At 42.5% G+C, this 20,827-nt stretch overlaps 1 protein-coding gene across 4 annotated transcripts in view; it reads left to right on the top strand.

Annotated features, from left to right (window-relative positions):
* Nucleotides 1-20,487, top strand: part of LOC106601470 (brain-specific angiogenesis inhibitor 1-associated protein 2) — a 134,310-nt gene extending 113,823 nt beyond the window's left edge. The window contains exons 8-16 of one of the 4 annotated variants that reach the window (XM_045715758.1): nucleotides 1-144; nucleotides 5,892-6,059; nucleotides 6,569-6,638; nucleotides 6,910-7,111; nucleotides 7,497-7,565; nucleotides 8,401-8,554; nucleotides 9,695-9,735; nucleotides 18,047-18,089; nucleotides 18,695-20,487. The exon at nucleotides 1-144 is cut by the window's left edge and continues 132 nt beyond it. In XM_045715758.1, coding sequence (XP_045571714.1) covers nucleotides 1-144; nucleotides 5,892-6,059; nucleotides 6,569-6,638; nucleotides 6,910-7,111; nucleotides 7,497-7,565; nucleotides 8,401-8,554; nucleotides 9,695-9,735; nucleotides 18,047-18,074 — 876 coding nt within the window. In that variant the 3' untranslated portion in view covers nucleotides 18,075-18,089; nucleotides 18,695-20,487. Of the gene's footprint in view, nucleotides 145-5,891; nucleotides 6,060-6,568; nucleotides 6,639-6,909; nucleotides 7,112-7,496; nucleotides 7,566-8,400; nucleotides 8,555-9,694; nucleotides 9,736-13,754; nucleotides 13,858-14,137; nucleotides 14,279-18,046; nucleotides 18,090-18,694 lie in introns of those variants that run through there. The other 3 variants (XM_045715756.1, XM_045715755.1, XM_045715757.1) reach the window with 3 other exon arrangements.
* The last annotated feature ends 340 nt before the right edge of the window (nucleotides 20,488-20,827 follow it).

The following is a 20,827-nucleotide window of genomic DNA, read 5'->3' as shown; positions in this document are numbered from 1 at the left end:
ACCATGGGGGGCTCCAGCCCCCTGAACACCTCCAAGTCTAACCTATCCAACCTGGTCATCTCTGACCCCATCCCCGGGGCTCAGCCACTCCCTGTCCCCCCAGAACTGGCTGTCTTCATGGGTGGTGGGCTGGGGCAGCAGGCGGTGAGTGGTGGGTCTGGGTAAGCGGGCTGGTAATGTTGATGTCTGGGGAAGGTTTCTCTTACTCTGTAGGTGTTGGGAATATTAATATTCAGTTGTGAATTGTATTTGTTTTTATTAGTTCCTACCAAAGCAGCAGCTACTCTTCCTGGGGTTTATTATGGATCCCCATTAGTTCCTGCCAAGACAGCAGCTACTCTTCCTGGGGTCCAGCAACATTAAGGCAGTTATATACAAAATAAGAGGTTTAATGCAATCAGATAGGTAAAGGTGTCAGAGGAGGTGAAGGTGTCAGAGGGCGGTTGAAGGAGTCAGAGCGGTTGAAGGAGTCAGAGCGGTTGAAGGAGTCAGAGCGGTTGAAGGAGTCAGAGCGGTTGAAGGAGTCAGAGCGGTTGAAGGAGTCAGAGCGGTTGAAGGAGTCAGAGCGGTTGAAGGAGTCAGAGCAGTTAAAAGTGTCAGAGCGGGTGTCAGAGCGGTTAAAGGTGTCAGAGCGGTTAAAGGAGTCAGAGCAGTGTCAAATATATGAAGCACATGGAAGCATACAATATCTTTGAAGATGACAGAACAGACTCTAACATAATTATAGAAGTACATATCCTGACAAATGTGGTGTGCACGCTAGCTTGTGAATGATCAATTGATTGATTGATTGATAGCCTGTACATGTGAAAGTTGGTTTGGTGCCTATAGATTGAATGGTTCAAAACTTACTGTTGGTGGGTTATTTTGTGCACATTTATGCAAATTCATACAGTTATAGTTGATCAATGTTTTTAAGAATTTGAAGTTAGGATAGCTTGAATATGTGAAAGTTGGTTTGGTGACTCTAGCTTGAACGGTTGAAGAGTTACTGAGGGTGAGTTATTTTATGCACATTTATATAGTTAAAGTTGATAACGATCTTGAAGTTAGGATAGCCTGAATGTTTTAAAGTTGGTCTTGTAGCTTATTTGGCCAAGGAGCAGAACCATTTTAAATACCTACCACTGTGTTACTGTGGTTCTCATTCAAACCCATGTAAATGTATGCACATTTGAAATGCTTATATTTGAAAAAGTATAAACCGTATTAAATCTGAGTGCATGCAATCTAAGTTGGGTCAGTCTGAAAATCTCTGAACAAACATTAGTTTGACATTGATGGCTTAAACGGTTTAAGAGCAGAGTCAAATCCAAATACTTCCCATTCAAGCCTATGGAGCTTTTATTGACAATTTTAAAATGGTTTCATGAAGTATAAATATTATCTGAATGCAATTAATCTAATTTGGGTCGGTTTGGAGTTGACCGTTTAAACGGGGAAAGAGGAGATGAATAGAAATGAAATGTCTATGGCCCGTTTCTCCCCCATTTGAAATGCATTAGGAGCTCATTTAAATATTGTTATAGTTTAAAAAGTATAAATGCTATCCAAAATATTTTTTCAAGCAACCTGAGTTGGGGCAGTCTGGACATTTGGAAGTTGGTTTTGTTTTTAATAGCTTAAATCGTTTAAGCGCTAATAATAATATGAGTATATAAGAAATGTAGAGAATACACACCTAATTACAACAAATTAATTGCTACTCTTAATTTAAGCTTGGATTTCAGGCGAGTGTGTCTGTGAATAAATTGTCTCTGCTTCCTGAGTAAACAGTAGACTAAATCGGCCTGTAGCCAGAGACTTCTGGCCCTCGGTGGGGAAACTAAACTACTCATTTACATATTATACTTTTAATGGTGCAGCTTATTAATTAGGTATTAAACTGGTTTTGTAAGATGAGAAGTGGAGGCTTATATATGACCTATGAACAACACCTCTATCTGAATATTAATTCTCTAACTGGATCTTTGCCAAAAGCTTATCCATCATTTCACTTTTTAAATACCCCCCCCTCTCAATTTACTGTTGAGAGGTAGAACAGTAGAATATACAACATTTGGTTGTGAATCAGCAGTTTTTCCCCTTATGTCAGTCACTGACAGTCACTCAATTAGCCATGTCAACTAAACATTTTTTAGATTGGTAAATTAGTCAAGCCAGCTATCTAAAGTTGTAGTAATCATGGGTGAATTACCGACCGGGGAGCCCCATTGATTTTGTTAGTTACTCTCACTCAGATATATTAAAAACTGCAAACATTTCTCTCCGCCCCATGGCAAAATGAGTAGAATTGCAGGAAGTTAGTAAACAAACTGGCTAAATCGTCTCTATGCTCCATGGCAGAAGGTGTAGAATTGCAGGAAATTACCTCTAAAAGTTCTCTCTACTATCAAGAGGGGGGCCGCTAAAATGTTTTGCTCACAAAGTTGCTGCATGTGTGGGTACGGATGTGGGTCCACAGTCCCGTGAGCCACTGCGGACCCTCATGATGAGTTCAGATTTTATGTGGGCCCCACCCCCATCATATTTTATTTGGCCCCCACCCCCATCAAAGTAGCCTGTCCCTGTTCTAGGCGAACCATTGAACGAAAGACTGTATATGGATATACTGTAACTTCTCCTACACAACCTACACACACTATAGATACCAGACTGTATATGGATATACTGTAACTTCTCCCACACACACTATAGATACCAGACTGTATATGGATATACTGTAACTTCTCCCACACACACTATAGATGCCAGACTGTATATGGATATACTGTAACTTCTCCTACACAACCTACACACACTATAGATACCAGACTGTATATGGATATACTGTAACTTCTCCTCCACACACTATAGATGCCAGACTGTATATGGATATACTGTAACTTCTCCTACACACACTATAGATACCAGACTGTATATGGATATACTGTAACTTCTCCTCCACACACTATAGATGCCAGACTGTATATGGATATACTGTAACTTCTCCTACACAACCTCACACCTATAGATACCAGACTGTATATGGATATACTGTAACTTCTCCTCCACACACTATAGATGCCAGACTGTATATGGATATACTGTAACTTCTCCTACACACACTATAGATACCAGACTGTATATGGATATACTGTAACTTCTCCTACACAACCTACACACACTATAGATACCAGACTGTATATGGATATACTGTAACTTCTCCTACACAACCTACACACACTATAGATACCAGACTGTATATGGATATACTGTAACTTCTCCTACACAACCTACACACACTATAGATACCAGACTGTATATGGATATAGTGTAACTTCTCCTACACAACCTACACACACTATAGATGCCAGACTGTATATGGATATACTGTAACTTCTCCCACACAACCTACACCCACTATAGATGCCAGACTGTATATGGATATACTGTAACTTCTCCTACACACACTATAGATACCAGACTGTATATGGATATACTGTAACTTCTCCTACACACACTATAGATACCAGACTGTATATGGATATACTGTAACTTCTCCTACACAGCCTACACACACTATAGATAGCAGACTGTATATGGATATACTGTAACTTCTCCTACACACACTATAGATACCAGACTGTATATGGATATACTGTAACTTCTCCTACACAACCTACACACACTATAGATACCAGACTGTATATGGATATACTGTAACTTCTCCCACACAACCTACACACACTATAGATACCAGACTGTATATGGATATACTGTAACTTCTCCTACACAGCCTACACACACTATAGATACCAGACTGTATATGGATATACTGTAGCTTCTCCTACACACACTATAGATACCAGACTGTATATGGATATACTGTAGCTTCTCCTACACAACCTACACACACTATAGATACCAGACTGTATATGGATATACTGTAACTTCTCCTACACACACTATAGATACCAGACTGTATATGGATATACTGTAACTTCTCCTACACACACTATAGATACCAGACTGTATATGGATATACTGTAACTTCTCCCACACACACTATAGATACCAGACTGTATATGGATATACTGTAGCTTCTCCCACACACACTATAGATACCAGACTGTATATGGATATACTGTAACTTCTACTACACAACCTACACACACTATAGATACCAGACTGTATATGGATATACTGTAACTTCTCCTACACAACCTACACACACTATAGATACCAGACTGTATATGGATATACTGTAACTTCTCCCACACACACTATAGATACCAGACTGTATATGGATATACTGTAACTTCTCCTACACACACTATAGATACCAGACTGTATATGGATATACTGTAACTTCTCCTACACAGCCTACACACACTATAGATACCAGACTGTATATGGATATACTGTAACTTCTCCTACACACACTATAGATACCAGACTGTATATGGATATACTGTAACTTCTCCTACACAACCTACACACACTATAGATACCAGACTGTATATGGATATACTGTAACTTCTCCCACACAACCTACACACACTATAGATACCAGACTGTATATGGATATACTGTAACTTCTCCTACACAACCTACACACACTATAGATACCAGACTGTATATGGATATACTGTAACTTCTCCTACACACACTATAGATACCAGACTGTATATGGATATACTGTAACTTCTCCTACACACACTATAGATACCAGACTGTATATGGATATACTGTAACTTCTCCTACACACACTATAGATACCAGACTGTATATGGATATACTGTAACTTCTCCTACACAACCTACACACACTATAGATACCAGACTGTATATGGATATACTGTAACTTCTCCCACACAACCTACACACACTATAGATACCAGACTGTATATGGATATACTGTAACTTCTCCCACACAACCTACACACACTATAGATACCAGACTGTGTATGGACATACTGTAGCTTTGCTGTCTTCGTCAGAATGCACTCCCAGGACTTCTACTTCAATAACAAATGTTGGTTTGGTTCAAAATAATCCATAGTTATATCCAAACAGCGGCGTTTTGTTCGTGCGTTCAAGACACTATCCGAAAGGGTAAATAAGGGTGACGAGCATGGCGCAATTCGTGACAAAAAAATTCTAAATATTCCATTACCGTACTTCGAAGCATGTCAACCGCTGTTTAAAATAAATTTTTATGCCATTTTTCTCATAAAAAAGCGATAATATTCCGACCGGGAATCTGCGTTTAGGTAAACAGACGAAAGAAAATAAAGCATTCGGTCGACTCGGGCACGCGCCTAAGCCCATAGTACTCTGATCGGCCACTTGCCAAAAGCGATAATGTGTTTCAGCCAGAGGCTGCCTCGATATCGTTCAGCTTTTTCCCGGGCTCTGAGAGCCTATGGGAGCCGTAGGAAGTGTCACGTTAGAGCAAAGATCCTCAGTCTTCAATAAAAAGAGCCAAGATGAAACACAACTTCTCAGACAGGCCACTTCCTGCATGGAATCTTCTCAGGTTTTGGCCTGCCATTTGAGTTGTTATACTCAGACACCATTCAAACAGTTTTAGAAACTTTAGGGTGTTTTCTATCCAAAGCCAATAATTATATGCATATTCTAGTTACTGGGCAGGAGTAGTAACCAGATTAAATCGGGTACGTTTTTTATCCCGCCGTGTCAATACTGCCCCCTAGCCCTAACAGGTTAATGTGTCATGTAGTGCACGGTTCCCCAACTGGTGCCCCGTCAAATTTACAGTCTACAAATGATCATGTTCCGGCCCACCGATCATACTCTCAATACATTTTTTTTTTGCCTGCAGCTGAATCTAGTTGATGATCCCTGCAGTAGTGCATGTTTCTGAATGAATATATTCCCTGTTTCCAGAGGCTGATGGGTTCAGATGGGATGTCCATGGTGAACGGTACGACAGGACTCCACGGAGAGGAAGAGTACTGGACAGAGGGGGGGGTGTCAGTCTCCCAGCTCCAAGGAAGACCCTCCTCCCCCCAGGCCCCTTCCCTACCCCAGGGACAGGCCCCCACCCAGAGACAGGTCAGCACAGAACACAGAATTACATAGATAGTATATACTGGTAGAATATTGTACAGTTGCTTGGCGATGGGAATTTACAATTGGTATCCTCCAGGGATCCATCTTAGTGTCTGCTAATGCTAAAATGTAATGTAAATGTGTGTCTGTTAATATTCAAGTGGATGCAGATGATTCTGTAACTGTTGTTTTTACACTGGGTCAAAACAAGCAATGTGATTGGTTGAGAAGCGTTCTATGTGATTGGTGATCGCTTAGGTCATTTTGTTTTTGCCCATTGTAACGTTCAATTGAACAGTAACTGAATGCCTCGATGCCTGTCTGCCTGCTTTATAAAGCAAGCCACATCCATGTGACTCACTGTCTGTAGGAGTGATCTATTTTCATGAACGGGGTAGTGTACCTAATAAACTCTCTACTGAGCATATATATATATCACACACACACACTGTATGTAGATAATATACAGGTCATGTAGATAATATACAGGTAATGCATGTATCTCTATGCAGGTCAGTGAGCACTACTCCAATACCCTGCCCGTCCGCAGGCCCCAGCCTGCCAAGAACAAGACCTCTGTTGGTAAGAGAACCTAAGCTAACTCTGCTAGTCTCTGGCAGATAACTGTATACTGTTACGTCACTGTCTGGTAAGAGAACCGTATACTGCCAGCGTCACGTAAACAGGTTAATCTCCCCAAAGCAGATACGAATAACAATGACGTTGTGAATCAGCTAGTCTTAGTAACCAAGTTAGCAACTAACATAGCATCTTCCTTAGTAAAATCTCTTCCAGGAGCCACATAGTGCTGTGTAGCGTGACACTGATGTCCCCCTTCTCCACCCGGCCCCAGGTGAGACCCGTACCCTGCCCAGGTCTAGCTCCATGGCAGCGGGGCTGGAGAAGAACGGTCGTGCCCGTGTCCAGGCCATCTTCTCCCACGCGGCCGGAGACAACAGCACCCTGCTCAGCTTCTCTGAGGGAGACGTCATCACTCTGCTGGTCCCAGAGGCCCGTGACGGATGGCACTATGGGGAGAACGAGAAGAACAAGATGCAAGTGTCTGTCTGTCACAGAGACATGGAATGAAAGCTTGTGTCCAGTACTACATATCAATGGAGGCTGCTGAGGGGAGGATGGCTCATAATACTGGCTGGAACGGAGTAAATGGAATGGCATCAAACACATAATGTATTACCATTCCACTTACTCCGCTCCAGCCATTACCACGAGCCCATCCTCCCCAATGAAGGTGCCACCAACCTCCTGTACTGCATATTAACTTGTAGACTGACATTCAGAACTGAGGATTTTGCGCAAGTCTTTCTGCGTGATTTCCACAGAAGTCAGAGTTAACCGCAGATCTCAAGAGGATTCAGCTCTAATGTAGTCTACAGCACGCGTCATCATCTTAACTCATCTTACCTGTTTCCCCCTCAGGCGTGGCTGGTTCCCCTTCTCTTACACACGTGTGCTGCCAGAGAGTGAGAAGGAGAAGCTCCAGGTGAAGTAAGTAGCTAATATCCTAGCCAGTACTATACCATTCAGGTGAAGTAAGGAGCTGATATTGTAGCCAGTACTATACCGTTCAGGTGAAATAAGTAGCTAATATCCTAGCCAGTACTATACCGTTCAGGTGAAGTAAGGAGCTAATATCCTAGCCAATACTATACCGTTCAGGTGAAATAAGTAGCTAATATCCTAGCCAGTACTATACCGTTCAGGTGAAGTAACTAACTAATATCCTAGCCAGTACTATATCGTTCAGGTGAAGTAAGTAGCTAATATCCTAGCCAGTACTATATCGTTCAGGTGAAGTAAGTAGCGAATATCCTAGCCAGTACTATATCGTTCAGGTGAAGTAAGTAGCTAATATCCTAGCCAGTATTATACCGTTCAGGTGAAGTAACTAACTAATATCCTAGCCAGTATTATACCGTTCAGGTGAAGTAACTAGCTAATATCCTAGCCAGTACTATATCGTTCAGGTGAAGTAAGTAGCGAATATCCTAGCCAGTACTATATCGTTCAGGTGAAGTAAGTAGCGAATATCCTAGCCAGTACTATATCGTTCAGGTGAAGTAAGTAGCTAATATCCTAGCCAGTACTATATCGTTCAGGTGAAGTAAGTAGCGAATATCCTAGCCAGTACTATACCGTTCAGGTGAAGTAACTAATATCCTAGCCAGTACTATATCGTTCAGGTGAAGTAACTAACTAATATCCTAGCCAGTACTGTACTGTTCAGGCTGGAACAATAATATGATAATGTCCAGTACCATCTCATCTCTTCACGTTCAGTAAAGATTGATTTGATTGACTGAATGATTGCTGTCCCCTCCAGTCTGCACCATGGGAAGAGCAGCAGCACCGGGAACCTGCTGGAGAGCGACATGTCTCTGCCCATGCCCGACTACGGCCTGACTGCCCGCCTGCTGGCACAGAGCCTGGCACAGAGCAGACCCAGGCCCTACAGCATGGCAGGCTTTACCACACAGGTCAGTGTTTGCGAGCGAACACACAGTCGGACAGATGCTGACACACAGATGGAAGGACGCTGACACACACCAGGCCACGGCCCTACACCATTTTCTCTACACAACTGAAACAGACAGCCATATACTTCTAAAGACACACGACAAACACAATCTCCCACTCAGAACACGCCCTCTTCCCAGTAATCCCCTGTGGTTGATTCAGTCTGGAGAGTAGAGGTGTCTGGTCTGATTGGCTATCTGGAGGACTCCAGTCAGTTTGGTGTATTGTTCTGTTAACACCATGTACTGTAAGGAGTAATACTGCAGGAGAACACAGGGATATAGATTAGGAACATGGCTCTGGCGCCATCTGCTGGAGGCTTTCTTTCAATAACTGCTTTTATAAGTGAGTTTCTGAAAGTACATCTATAAAATAGACACTGTGTGAGTGATCATACATGACCATACTTGGGGCTCCCGAGTGGCGCAGCGATCCGAGGCACTGCATCTCAGTGCTAGATGCGTCACTACAGACCCTGGTTCGATTCCAGACTATCACAACCAGCTGTGATTGGGAGTCCCATAGGGCGGTGCACAATTGACCCAGCGTTGTTAGGGTTTGGCCCGGGGTTGGCCATCATTGTAAATAAGAATTTGTTCTTAACTGACTTGCCTAGTTAAATAAAGATGATGTATAAAAAAATAAAAATTAAAATACAGTTACGCACAGTCATTGATGTATCATTAGGCCATGCTAATGTTATCTTTGTAAGGTATTAACTATTAATGGCAGGATTTGTGAGATTTAGGAATGAACTGTGTTAAGGAGTGTTCTAATGTAGGAATGAACTGTGTGTTAAGGAGTGTTCTAATGTAGGAATGAACTGTGTGTTAAGGAGTGTTCTAATGTAGGAATGAACTGTGTGTTAAGGAGTGTTCTAATGTAGGAATGAACTGTGTGTTAAGGAGTGTTCTAATGTTGGAATGAACTGTGTGTTAAGGAGTGTTCTAATGTAGGAATGAACTGTGTGTTAAGGAGTGTTCTAATGTAGGAATGAACTGTGTGCTAAGGAGTGTTCTAATGTAGGAATGAACTGTGTGTTAAGGAGTGTTCTAATGTTGGAATGAACTGTGTCATGATAATGTTCTTTTCCATTTCAGCCTGCCCTTGAGGACTATGACAGTCGCTTTGCTGCTGCAAGGTAAGAACCTTATTACCAACCTCCCTGAACTACTGACCTGTTAGTTACATTGAGTGGTATGAATGACTGATCACGATGTCGTATGAATGTGAACTACTGTACTGACCTGGTAGTTACAGTGGATGGTATGAATGACTGATCACGATGTAGTATGAATGTGAACTACTGTACTGACCTGGTAGTTACAGTGGATGGTATGAATGACTGATCACGATGTAGTATTAATGTGAACTACTGTACTGACCTGGTAGTTACATTGAGTGGTATGAATGACTGATCACGATTAAATATGTATGACTAGATACACAGCACTGAGTAGACTGGGATATGAGAGTAAAAATAAAACCACAATGAACAAAAATATAAGCGCAACATAAGTTACAGTTCATATAAGGGAATCAGTCAATTGGAATAAATTCATTAGGCCCTAATCTATGGATTTCACATGACTGGGAATACAGATATGCATCTGTTGGTAAAAGATACCTTTAAAAAAAAGTAGGGCTGTGGATCAGAAAACCAGTCAGTATCTGGTGTGAACATCATTTGCCATAGAGTTGATCAGGCTGTTGATTGAGGCCTGTGGAATAGCTGTGCAAAGTTTCTGGATATTGGCGGGACCTCGAACACGCTGTCATACACGTCAATCCAGAGCATCCCAAACATGCTCAATGGATGACATGTTTGGTGAGTATGCAGGCCATGAAAGAACTGGGACATTTATTTTCAGCTTCCAGGAATTGTGTACAGATCCTTGCGACATGGGGCCGGACATTATCTGGACGAAACATGAGGTGATGGCGGTGGATGAATGGAACAACAATTGGCATCAGGATCTCGTCATGGTATCTCTGTGCATTCAATTTGCCAACGATTAAAATGTAATTGTGTTCGTTGTCCTTAGCTTATGCCTGCCCATACCATAACCCCCTCCGCCACCATGGGGCACTCTGTTCACAACATTGACATCAGCAAACCGCTCGCCTACATGACACCATGTCTGCCATCTGCCCAGTACAGTTGAAACCGGGATTCATCTGTGAAGAGCACACTTCTCCAGCGTGCCATTGGCCAGCGAAGTCTGTTACAATGACTGTAAGGTCAAGACCCTAATTAGGACTACAAGTATGCATATGAGCTTCCCTGAGACTGTTTCTGACAGTTTTTGCAGAAGTTCTTCGGTTGTGCAAAGCCTCAGTTTCATCAGCTGTCTGGGTGGCTGGTCTCAGATGATCCTGCAGGTGAAGAAGCTGGATGTGGAGGTCCTGGGCTGGCGTGGTTACATGTGGTCTGTGGTTGTGAGGCCGGTTGGACGTACTTCCAAATACTCCAAAACGACATTGGACGCGGCTTATGGTAGAGAAATGAACATGAAATTCTCTGGCAACAGCTCTTGTGGACATTCCTGCAGTCAGCATGCGAATTTCACACTCCTTCAAAACTTGGGACATCTGTGGCATTGTGTTGTGTGACAAAACTGCACATTTTAGAGTGACCTTTTATTGTCAACAGCACAAGGTGCACCTGTGTAATGATAATGCTGTTTAATCAGCTTCTTGATATGCCACACCTGTCAGGTGGATGGATTATCTTGGCAAAAGAGAAATGCTCACTAACAGGGAGGTAAACAAATTTGTGCACAGAATTTGAGAGAAATAAGATTAACTTTTATTTCAGCTCATGAAACATGGGACCAACACATTACATGTTGTGTTTATATTTTTGTTCAGTATAGATCATTAAAGACCGATATTGCTTTGATGTGGAAGTTTAGCTGTTTAGTCTGAGTTAAAAGTTGGAGACACTGCAGCTCTTCAGGCTTTGGATAAAAGTGTCTGCTAAATGGCATATATTATATAAGACCAGTCTTGGATGTCCAGCTCTGAGGAAGCTTTCATTTCTCCTCTTTTTGGGTCTTGCTTGCTTTTTCCTCAGACTCCATAGCTGCTATATTGACTTGTGTTATTTAATGACAACAGCATTTCATATAACTAGTGTCCAGAAGGTTTATTCTCCAACTGTTTCTGAGTCAATGTTTGTCTCTCAAACTGACTCTATCCCAAGTGGCACCCTGTTCCCTACATAGTGCACTACTTTTGACCACAGCCCAATGGCACCCTATTCCCTATAGTGCACTACTTTTGACCAGAGCCCTATGGGCCCTTTTCAGAAGCAGTGCCGCTAATTAGAAATAGGGATCCATTTGGGACATAGTACGTTTCTGTAATCCAATCAGAAGTCAGATCCACTGCTGTGGGAGGAGGGGTTAACCTAGGTTCATCTGAAGAGATTGATTTATTTCTGTCTGTCTGACGATGGGGAAGGTTTGTGTGTGCACGATCGCGTGTGTGCGCGTGTGTTTACTTGTATGTATGCGTGTTGTGACATATCGAATTACATCATTCTGACCTCATGTTGACATCACTGCTTGGTGAGGCTGGAGCTCTGATGAGCTCTGGTCTGGCGCGCCAAGTCCTTCTACATAGAGTTTGATAGAGAGCTCTTTTTTGCATCTTTGCCATAATGGCTTCTGTGACAGCATTGGTAGCACCATTGAGGGATTTCTCAATTTTAAAGGAAAACTCCACCCAAAATCGATCTTTTGGTATTTGTTTCATTAGTCCATTGTTGACGTAGTACCAAAAACGTTGTACTTGTCAGCAATCAAGTTTTCAACATACGTAACTTTAAAAAAACAGAAATCATACCCATCATCTGATGCTGTATTTTACGGGGATGATTTCAGTTTTTTTAAGTTACATATCTTGCTGACAAGAAAAACTTTTTGGGGACTATGTCAACTATGGACTAATGAAGCAAATACCAAAAGATCGCTTTTGGGTGGAGTATTCCTCTAAAAGAAAGAAGGCAATTTCTTCTTCTTCTATTGACAGTCGGTTAACAAACTGAAATGATCAACACTGCCACCTGTTGTCTGAACAGGTATAAATCCAAGGTTGGCTATTTAAAACCACCTCCATTTATATAATGTTTGTTCCGTAGTATCATTCATTGGCTGATCCCTCCTGATAACCTGGAAGCAATTATGTGATCCTTCCATAACCAATAGGATGTCCCACCCAGTTGACTACTTCAAAATGGTGAATGTTCTCAATGGAGCTGTCCATGCTAAAACAGGCTTTGTTGCACTTGAGCTGTCTATCCAAGTCTATGGTCGTTTCACATACTCCTTTTGTTCCTGAATATCTGATTCTGGGTCAGATCTTGTATTTATAGACCTAATGGGCCCAGGGTGTCTCCACCCTAGAGGCACTGAACTCATCTTACACCAGACCCCCACTGCCAACCAGATGACTTGGATTACCTCATCACAAATGGCCTCTACGTTACTTGGGTCGAATTTGCATATTGTTCAAAAAGACAAGTGATTCTGTGAAACATTTAAATATCAATACATTCAATTTCTTTACCCTTCAAAAGTTCGTTTTCTGCTATCATCATTAATATTCAGATAGTGATATAGAGGCTTGGGTCGTGTTCATTAGGTTACCAAACGGAGGAAAACTGACTGAAACAAGTGGTACTAACCTGGACTTGTACAATAAGAAATGCAAATGTCTGTTGCAAAGCGTTTTGTGTGTCCTAATGAACTTGACCCTGATGAAGGGAGTCCCATCTCGGTAACTATGACATCCAGGTGTGTTTTGGTATGGGAGGTTTAGGTGGGAGGGAAGTACTTGCTCCTCATGGTGCGTGTTTGAGATGGACGACACTGCAGTCTGACTGTGCAGAATCAGTGATCTCCGACTAACTACTGATCACTACTCATCATGTGATCAAAATGAGTGATTCTGTGCCTTGCCTTGTTCAAACTGATCCACTCAAAACACGCTGATGATACAGCACCCCTCTCCTCCCTACACCGCTCCTCCCAAATCCACCACTGCCTGCCTGCCCTCCTTGCCTTGTGGCTGTCTTGTCCCTCCATCTTCTCTCGGAGTGTGTCTCTTCTCTTCCCACCTGGCAAGCTTCCTTTTTCTTTGTTCCTTGTTCCACAGTTCTGATCCCGATGGCAAATTGATTTCGACAGTGTGAGAACAGACAGACAGAGACAGCTCCCTACCGGATAGCACAGGGGCCTCCCCCTCTCTTCCCAGACCCCCCCCCCCTTCCAGTCTCTTCCCAACAATCTCACCACTTAGTCTCTCCACCTCAATCTCACCCCTTAGTCTCTCCCCCTTAGTCTCTCCCCCTCAGTCTCCCCTTAGTCTCCTCCCTGTCTCTCCCCCTCAGTCTCCCTGTATCCCCCTCCTCCCCCCTGCTTCCACGCACTCCTTCTCCAAGTGGAAGAGCTCCAAGTCTCATCCCTCCTTTCTGTCCTTTCTTCCTCTCCTTGATCCCTCCTTCACTCCTTCCTTCCTCGGGTCGGTGGCGGTGACAGTGGCGGTTGGTGGGTAGAGGATGAGGAGGGCGCTGAGAGGGAGAGCCAGGGAGGAGCCCGTCCACCAATCGGCTTGCAGCGTTTCCCACTCTGAACTCTAAACTTTAAACTTCTCTATCTAATCAATGTCCGTGCGAGAGACAAAATGGACACTACTAACTCTCAATCTCAAACAAGAGACTGCCTTTGCCACTGCTTGTCTTTGACTTTCATGCATGTACATGGTTGTGTCATTTTGTTAAATCTGAAAAGACATGTTCGTGTACAGTACAAGTGCCAAAAATATCAACATTGTATACAGTCATTGTACTCACTCAGCCACTGAACTGGACTAAACTGCTTTCTCTAAAGCACGTGGAATGACTTAACATGATAATGGAGACTTTGGATGTGTCAAATGGAACCCTATTCCCTATGTACATTTGACCAGGGCCCATTCTATAGGGAATGGGTGCTATTTGGGACGTAGCCTTTGTTTGCAGTGAGGCTGTGCAGATATTCTGTCTGTTGTTCCTTTGATATACCCTGTGGCGCTGCACTCATTGCCTGGTGTGACCTGTCAATGCTTTGAGGTTTTTGTCGACAGCGTCATTATGCCTTACTTCTGAAATGTTCCTTTTTTCTGTGGTAGTTTAATGTGCAACTTAGGTTGTGGAATATAAATATCTTAGTTTAACTTGGACACCCCTTCAAATTTGACACAAGAATCACTTTTGTTTTATCAACTTTTGTCTGGGTGATAATTACCATCCTGGACGAATTTCGTATTTTCCTCTTTTTATGATTCTTTAAATCAAGATGATTATTTTGAAAAAATATATAAATAAATGTTTCACAGTGCAAAATATATCTGGTTTCAAATCACACTATATACCTCCAGTCCTTTCTAGGACCTCCTCCAAGCCATCCCATGAGTGGTCAGTCTGAAATATTCATTTCCTTGAAATACTCCTTGATGGACCTGTTTGGACCTTTTCTGACCCCTGAATATGCTCTTTCAGCAGTTGACCCCTCTACAACCATTTGATCCTTCCATGACCTTTGTCTAATTTTCTCCATAACTGCTGTGATCTAGTTGAAAGAAAGTACAAACAATATGTTTAATAATATGATTATCATCGTATGTCCTGAGTGATTATGTCCTTTTTTGGTCTTAATTTCTTTGAAAAAGGCATTGTGTTGTTGTAAAAAGATTTCCAGAAAAATACAAAATATTTATTTGAATAATATAAAAAGTTATTATTATCTTTGAGCATGCTAGGTGCAATGATCAGAAATGTGATACTATTGAACTTTGACATTGAATGTATGGTGACTTTTTACAAAAAGTATTCTAAATAAAACATATCTATATATTAATAAACAGTTTGTTCAGACGAGAGATCTGTTCTGTCAAATTAATGACTTAAAAAATATATATATTTGAAATTATTTAATAAAATTTTTTTTCTATTTTGATTGACATCAGTATGTTTTGGACCAGTACTGGCCAAACTTGTTCTTTTTTCTGCCATCTTTTTTTTTGTGAATCATCACTCGTCACATCATTTCCCACATATGAAGTATTGTCTGTTGTCATGGCGTCTGCATCGTCCACACCTCATCCCTACCTCTCCCTGTCCACCTCATCCTCTATGCACTACCTCTTGTATCCCATAGCAACCAAGCTCTGATCGCCACGTCATCATGATGTGATTTGAACCATTTGAGTATCGGTGTGTGTGTGGTGAATGTGTGTGTTTGTGAAGGGCACTATAGATGTATTCCTCTCCTTTCCTTCCTGCCTCCTCTCCTTTCCTTCCTACCTCCTTTCCCTTTTGCCTCCTCTTCCTTCCTGCCTCCTCTCCTCTTCCTTCCTGCCTCCTCTCCTTTCCTTCCTGCCTCCTCTCCTTCTTTAGACAGTATTTCTCTAGTTTTGCTGCCATGTGAATATAATCCTAGTTTGTTTGAACTTTCAGTTGTGTTAGGGTTATAGCCTGAAGCCATAGGACGCATCCCAAATGGCACCAATATTCCCTACACAGTGCACTACTTTTGGGCTCCCGAGTACTTTTGGGCTCCCGAGTGCCGCAGTGGTCTAAGGCACTGCATCTCAGCAGTCACTACAGGACACCCTGGTTTGATTCCAAGTCCCATAGGTCGCCGCACAATTGGCCCAGCGTCGTCCGGGTTTGGCCGGTGTAGGCCGTCATTGTAAATAAGAATTTATTCTTAAGTGACTTGCCTAGTTTAAATAAAGGTTCAATTAAAAAAATATATATATATTTGACTAGGGCCCATATAGGGTGTAATTTGGGACGCTACCCTAGTTTCTTGCTCTGTGGATATAGTGTAACACACTCAGTATAATACTGTCTGATCTGATCTAGTAGAGCAGTGGTTCCCAAACTGTTTCCGTTTCTGTTACCGTACCACCAACTGTTTCTGTTACCATACCACCAACTGTTTCTGTTACCGTCTCACCAACTGTTTCTGTTACCGTCTCACCAACTGTTTCTGTTACCGTACCACCAACTGTTTCTGTTACCGTACCACCAACTGTTTCTGTTACCGTCTCACCAACTGTTTCTGGTACCGTCTCACCAACTGTTTCTGTTACCGTCTCACCAACTGTTTCTGTTACCGTACCACCAACTGTTTCTGTTACCGTACCACCAACTGTTTCTGTTACCGTACCACCAACTGTTTCTGTTACCGTCTCACCAACTGTTTCTGTTACCGTCTCACCAACTGTTTCTGTTACCGTACCACCAACTGTTTCTGTTACCGTACCACCAACTGTTTCTGGTACCGTCCCACCAACTGTTTCTGGTACCGTACCACCAACTGTTTCTGTTACCGTCCCACCAACTGTTTCTGTTACCGTCTCACCAACTGTTTCTGTTACCGTCTCACCAACTGTTTCTGTTACCGTCCCACCAACTGTTTCTGTTACCGTCCCACCAACTGTTTCTGTTACCGTCTCACCAACTGTTTCTGTTACAGTACCACCAACTGTTTCTGTTACCGTACCACCAACTGTTTCTGTTACCGTACCACCAACTGTTTCTGTTACCGTCTCACCAACTGTTTCTGTTACCGTACCACCAACTGTTTCTGTTACCGTAGCACCAACTGAATTCTGCTGTGCCCGGAGTAACCCCCCCCACGTGCATTTTACCAGTAACCCTGTGGTCTCATGAGTCTTTTCAAGTACCCCCTGTGTATAGTCCTAGTACCCCCTGTGTATAGTCCTAGTACCCCCTGTGTATAGTCCTAGTACCCCTGGTTGTGGAAACCTGTAGTAGAGAAGGTGCTGTGCTATAGCAGCTACACATGTCCCCTTGACAGCCCTGTGGTTAGGCTTTTTACACATGTCTGCAGACAAACATCAGGCTGTGACTTGGCTAAGTGGAGGGCATGAAAATGTGTATTGTCAGTCTTCCATCGTTCTTCACAAATCCAGTCAAAGAGCTGGCTTCCCAGACACAGATGAATCCTGTAGTCTTCGAACAACAACAAAAAATATTTCTCAAGCAACCATGATTTTTAAACCAGGAATAGATTGCCTCCCAAATGGAACCCTAATCCCTTTTTATTGTGCGCTACTTTTGATCAGGACTCTGGTCTAAAGTAGTACACTATATAGAGAATAGGGTTCCGTTGTGGACACATATCAGGTTTAATTTGTGTCTGGGAAATGAACCCTATATCAGTTAACGTATGTTCATCTGACATCAGACTAACTTGCTGTGCCAATGCCTTTAAGAACTGTGACCTCACTATGCATGACTTCACTATGAGAGATGAGCTTTAAGCACCCTATTCCCTACATAGTACACTCAAACGTAGTGCACTGCATAGGGAATACGGTGCAGTTTTGGATGCACACTAAGGCAGTCAAACCCAAGGGTTTTCTTTACCTTCCAGTTTGGGTCCAGAAATGTCCCGGTTCTGAAAGAACAGGACGTCAGTAAGTCACCAGCCTCCATCGCCGCTCGCTCGCTCACTCAGCCAACCAACTAATCACACACTCTCTGGTTCTCTCAGCTGTCATTGGCTGTCTGGCTTCAGTAAGGTGCTGGACATCCCTGTTTTGTTTTTTCCTTTTCCAACCTTCGACCTCTCTGATTGGCTTTCCTTCCTGAGTCGGGGTTTCTTCCAGCCAATCCAGGAGGCCCTGGGTTGCAAAATAATGTTTTTCTATGGAGGTAAAAGTGTCAGAAGACTCCTAAGTCCTTCTAACCCTGCCTGTCTGTTCTGTACTCTCAGATTAAATGTTTAACACTTCACTCCAATAATAAGCACTACATTGTTTGTTCTCGCCTGCATGCTGGCTCTAACATTCACTTTATAAATAATAACTACAGACACACATTGAGAAACAAAAGTATTTAGTCAGTGGAGAATGGCTACTGTTATTGTACATTCTGGTTTCTATAGGGGTCTCTATAATCTACCAAACAGCAGACTGAAGATAAATACTTTAGGATTGGGATTAGGGGTTTGACCAAAGTGTCTTCCATGTGTGTTCTATCCAGACTAAACATCTCTCTTCCTTGCTCCCTCTCTCCACAGTGACCGAGCCCTGGAGATTTACTTCAGACAACCCATCAATGATGACAGATCAGCCCCTATATTCTACTAGCAGGGGCCCTCACAGCACCCCTGTGGGTCCCTGGCCCCTCATCCTCCCCTTAACACCCCTGTAGGCCCCTGTGGGTCCTTGGCCTCTCACCCTCCCCTTAACACCCCTATAGGCCCCTGGGGCTCCCTGGCCTCTCACCCTCCCCTCACAGCACCCCTGTAGGCCCCTGGGGCTCCCTGGCAGGCCCCTGGGGCTCCCTGGCCTCCGATCCTCCTCTCACAACACCCTTGTGGGTCCCTGGCCTCTCATCCTTCCCTTAACCACCCTGTAGGCCCCTGGGGGTCCTTGGCCCCACCACCTCCCCCTAACCAGCCTGTGTGTCCCTGGCCCCTCACCCTCCCCTTAAGACCCCTGTAGGTCTCTGGCCTCTCTAGCTGTCACAATACTGAGAATGATGAACCTATATTTTCATTTCTATGTTCCTGTAACTTTAAATAATGTACAGCAAACTGTCTAAGAGGTTGAAGGTAAATACTGAGAGGGAGGACAACGTGTGGTATGTATATAGGTTATATTACAGTAAATTGATAGTTACACTGGATGTAGATGTACAGTATAACATAAGTACATTTGTAAATACTTTTTCATTTAAAACTATTTCTTGATATTTTAAACCAAGTATGCCCAACGCTCTTCCTGAAGATCTACCATCCTGTAGGTTTTCAATCCAACCATCCTCCAACATACCTGATTCCACTAGTTAAGGTCTGGGTGACCTGCTAATAATTAGAATCAGGTGAGTGAGTGAAAAAGTACAGGACGGTAGATCTTCAGGAAGAGGGTTGGGCAGCCCTGCAGCAGGCCTACATGCTAGCCTAGAACTGCTGTCAACTAGGATGGGCGTTAGGGAGGCTCCACCACTACACTTACACTGCCTTGCAAAAGTGTTCACACCCCTCGGATTTCCTCACATTTTGTTGGTACAAAGTGGGATTAAAAAGGAATAAAATATATTTTTTTTGTCAACAATCTACACAAAATACTCAAGTCAAAGTGGAAGATGTTTTATTGATTTAATATGAATAGAGATTACATAACAAAAATATAGTCGTTGCATAAGTATTGAGCGCCCTAAATCAATACATTTGACTTAGGGGGGCGATTACAGCTGTGTCTTCCTGGGTAAGTCTTTTAAAGCTTTACACACCTGGATTGTGCAATATTAGCCCATCTATTCATTTTAAAGTTCTTCAAGCTCTGTCAAGAAGTCTCGCTATTGATTTAAGCATATTTATGTCAAAACTGTAACTTGGCCACTCAGGAACATTCACTGTCTTCTTGGTAAAATACTCCAGTGTAGATTTGGCCTTGTTTTATAGGTTATTGTCCTGCTGAAAAGTGAATTCCTCTCCCAGTGACTGGTGTAAAGCAGACTGAAGCATGTTTTCCTCAAGGATTTTGCATGTGCTTAGCTTCATCCCTGCATGTTTTGGAATATTTTTATTCTGTATATTCGTATTGTTCTTTTCAATCTGCCATTGTAAGTTACTATTGTGGAGTCTCTACAATGTTGTTGGGCCAACCTCAGTTTTCTCCCATCACAGCTTTTTTTTAATCACCAATGGCCTCATGGTGACATCCCTGAGCTGTTTCAATCCTGCTGCTCAGTTCAAAATGAGGACTGCATCTTTTATGTGTCTGGGTGGTTTAATACACCATCCACAGAATAATTATGAACTTCACCATGCTTAAATATATATTAAATGTCTGATTTGTTATTGTTCCCCATCTACCAATCACTGCCCTTCTTTATAAGGCTTTTGAAAAGGTCCCTGGTCTTTGTAATTTAATCTGTGCTTGAAATTCAATACTTGACTGAAGGACCTTACAGATAGATGGTGTATGTATGGGGGACGGAGGAAGGGTTAGTCACTAAAATATCATGTCAACCCCTATTACACACAGTGAGTCCATATAACTTCAAATCAAATTTTATTAGTCACATGCGCCGAATACAACAGACCTTACGGTGAAATGCTTACTTACGAGCCCCTAACCGACAATGCAGTTTAAAAAAATATGGATAAGAATAAGAGAGAAATGTAACAAGTAATTAAAAAGGA

The sequence above is a fragment of the Salmo salar genome, chromosome ssa03, assembly GCF_905237065.1.
Source record: "Salmo salar chromosome ssa03, Ssal_v3.1, whole genome shotgun sequence".
NCBI classification, from domain to species: Eukaryota; Metazoa; Chordata; class Actinopteri; order Salmoniformes; family Salmonidae; genus Salmo; species Salmo salar.
Note: the sequence above shows the minus strand (reverse complement) of the source record. Positions and strands in the feature narration are given on the sequence as shown.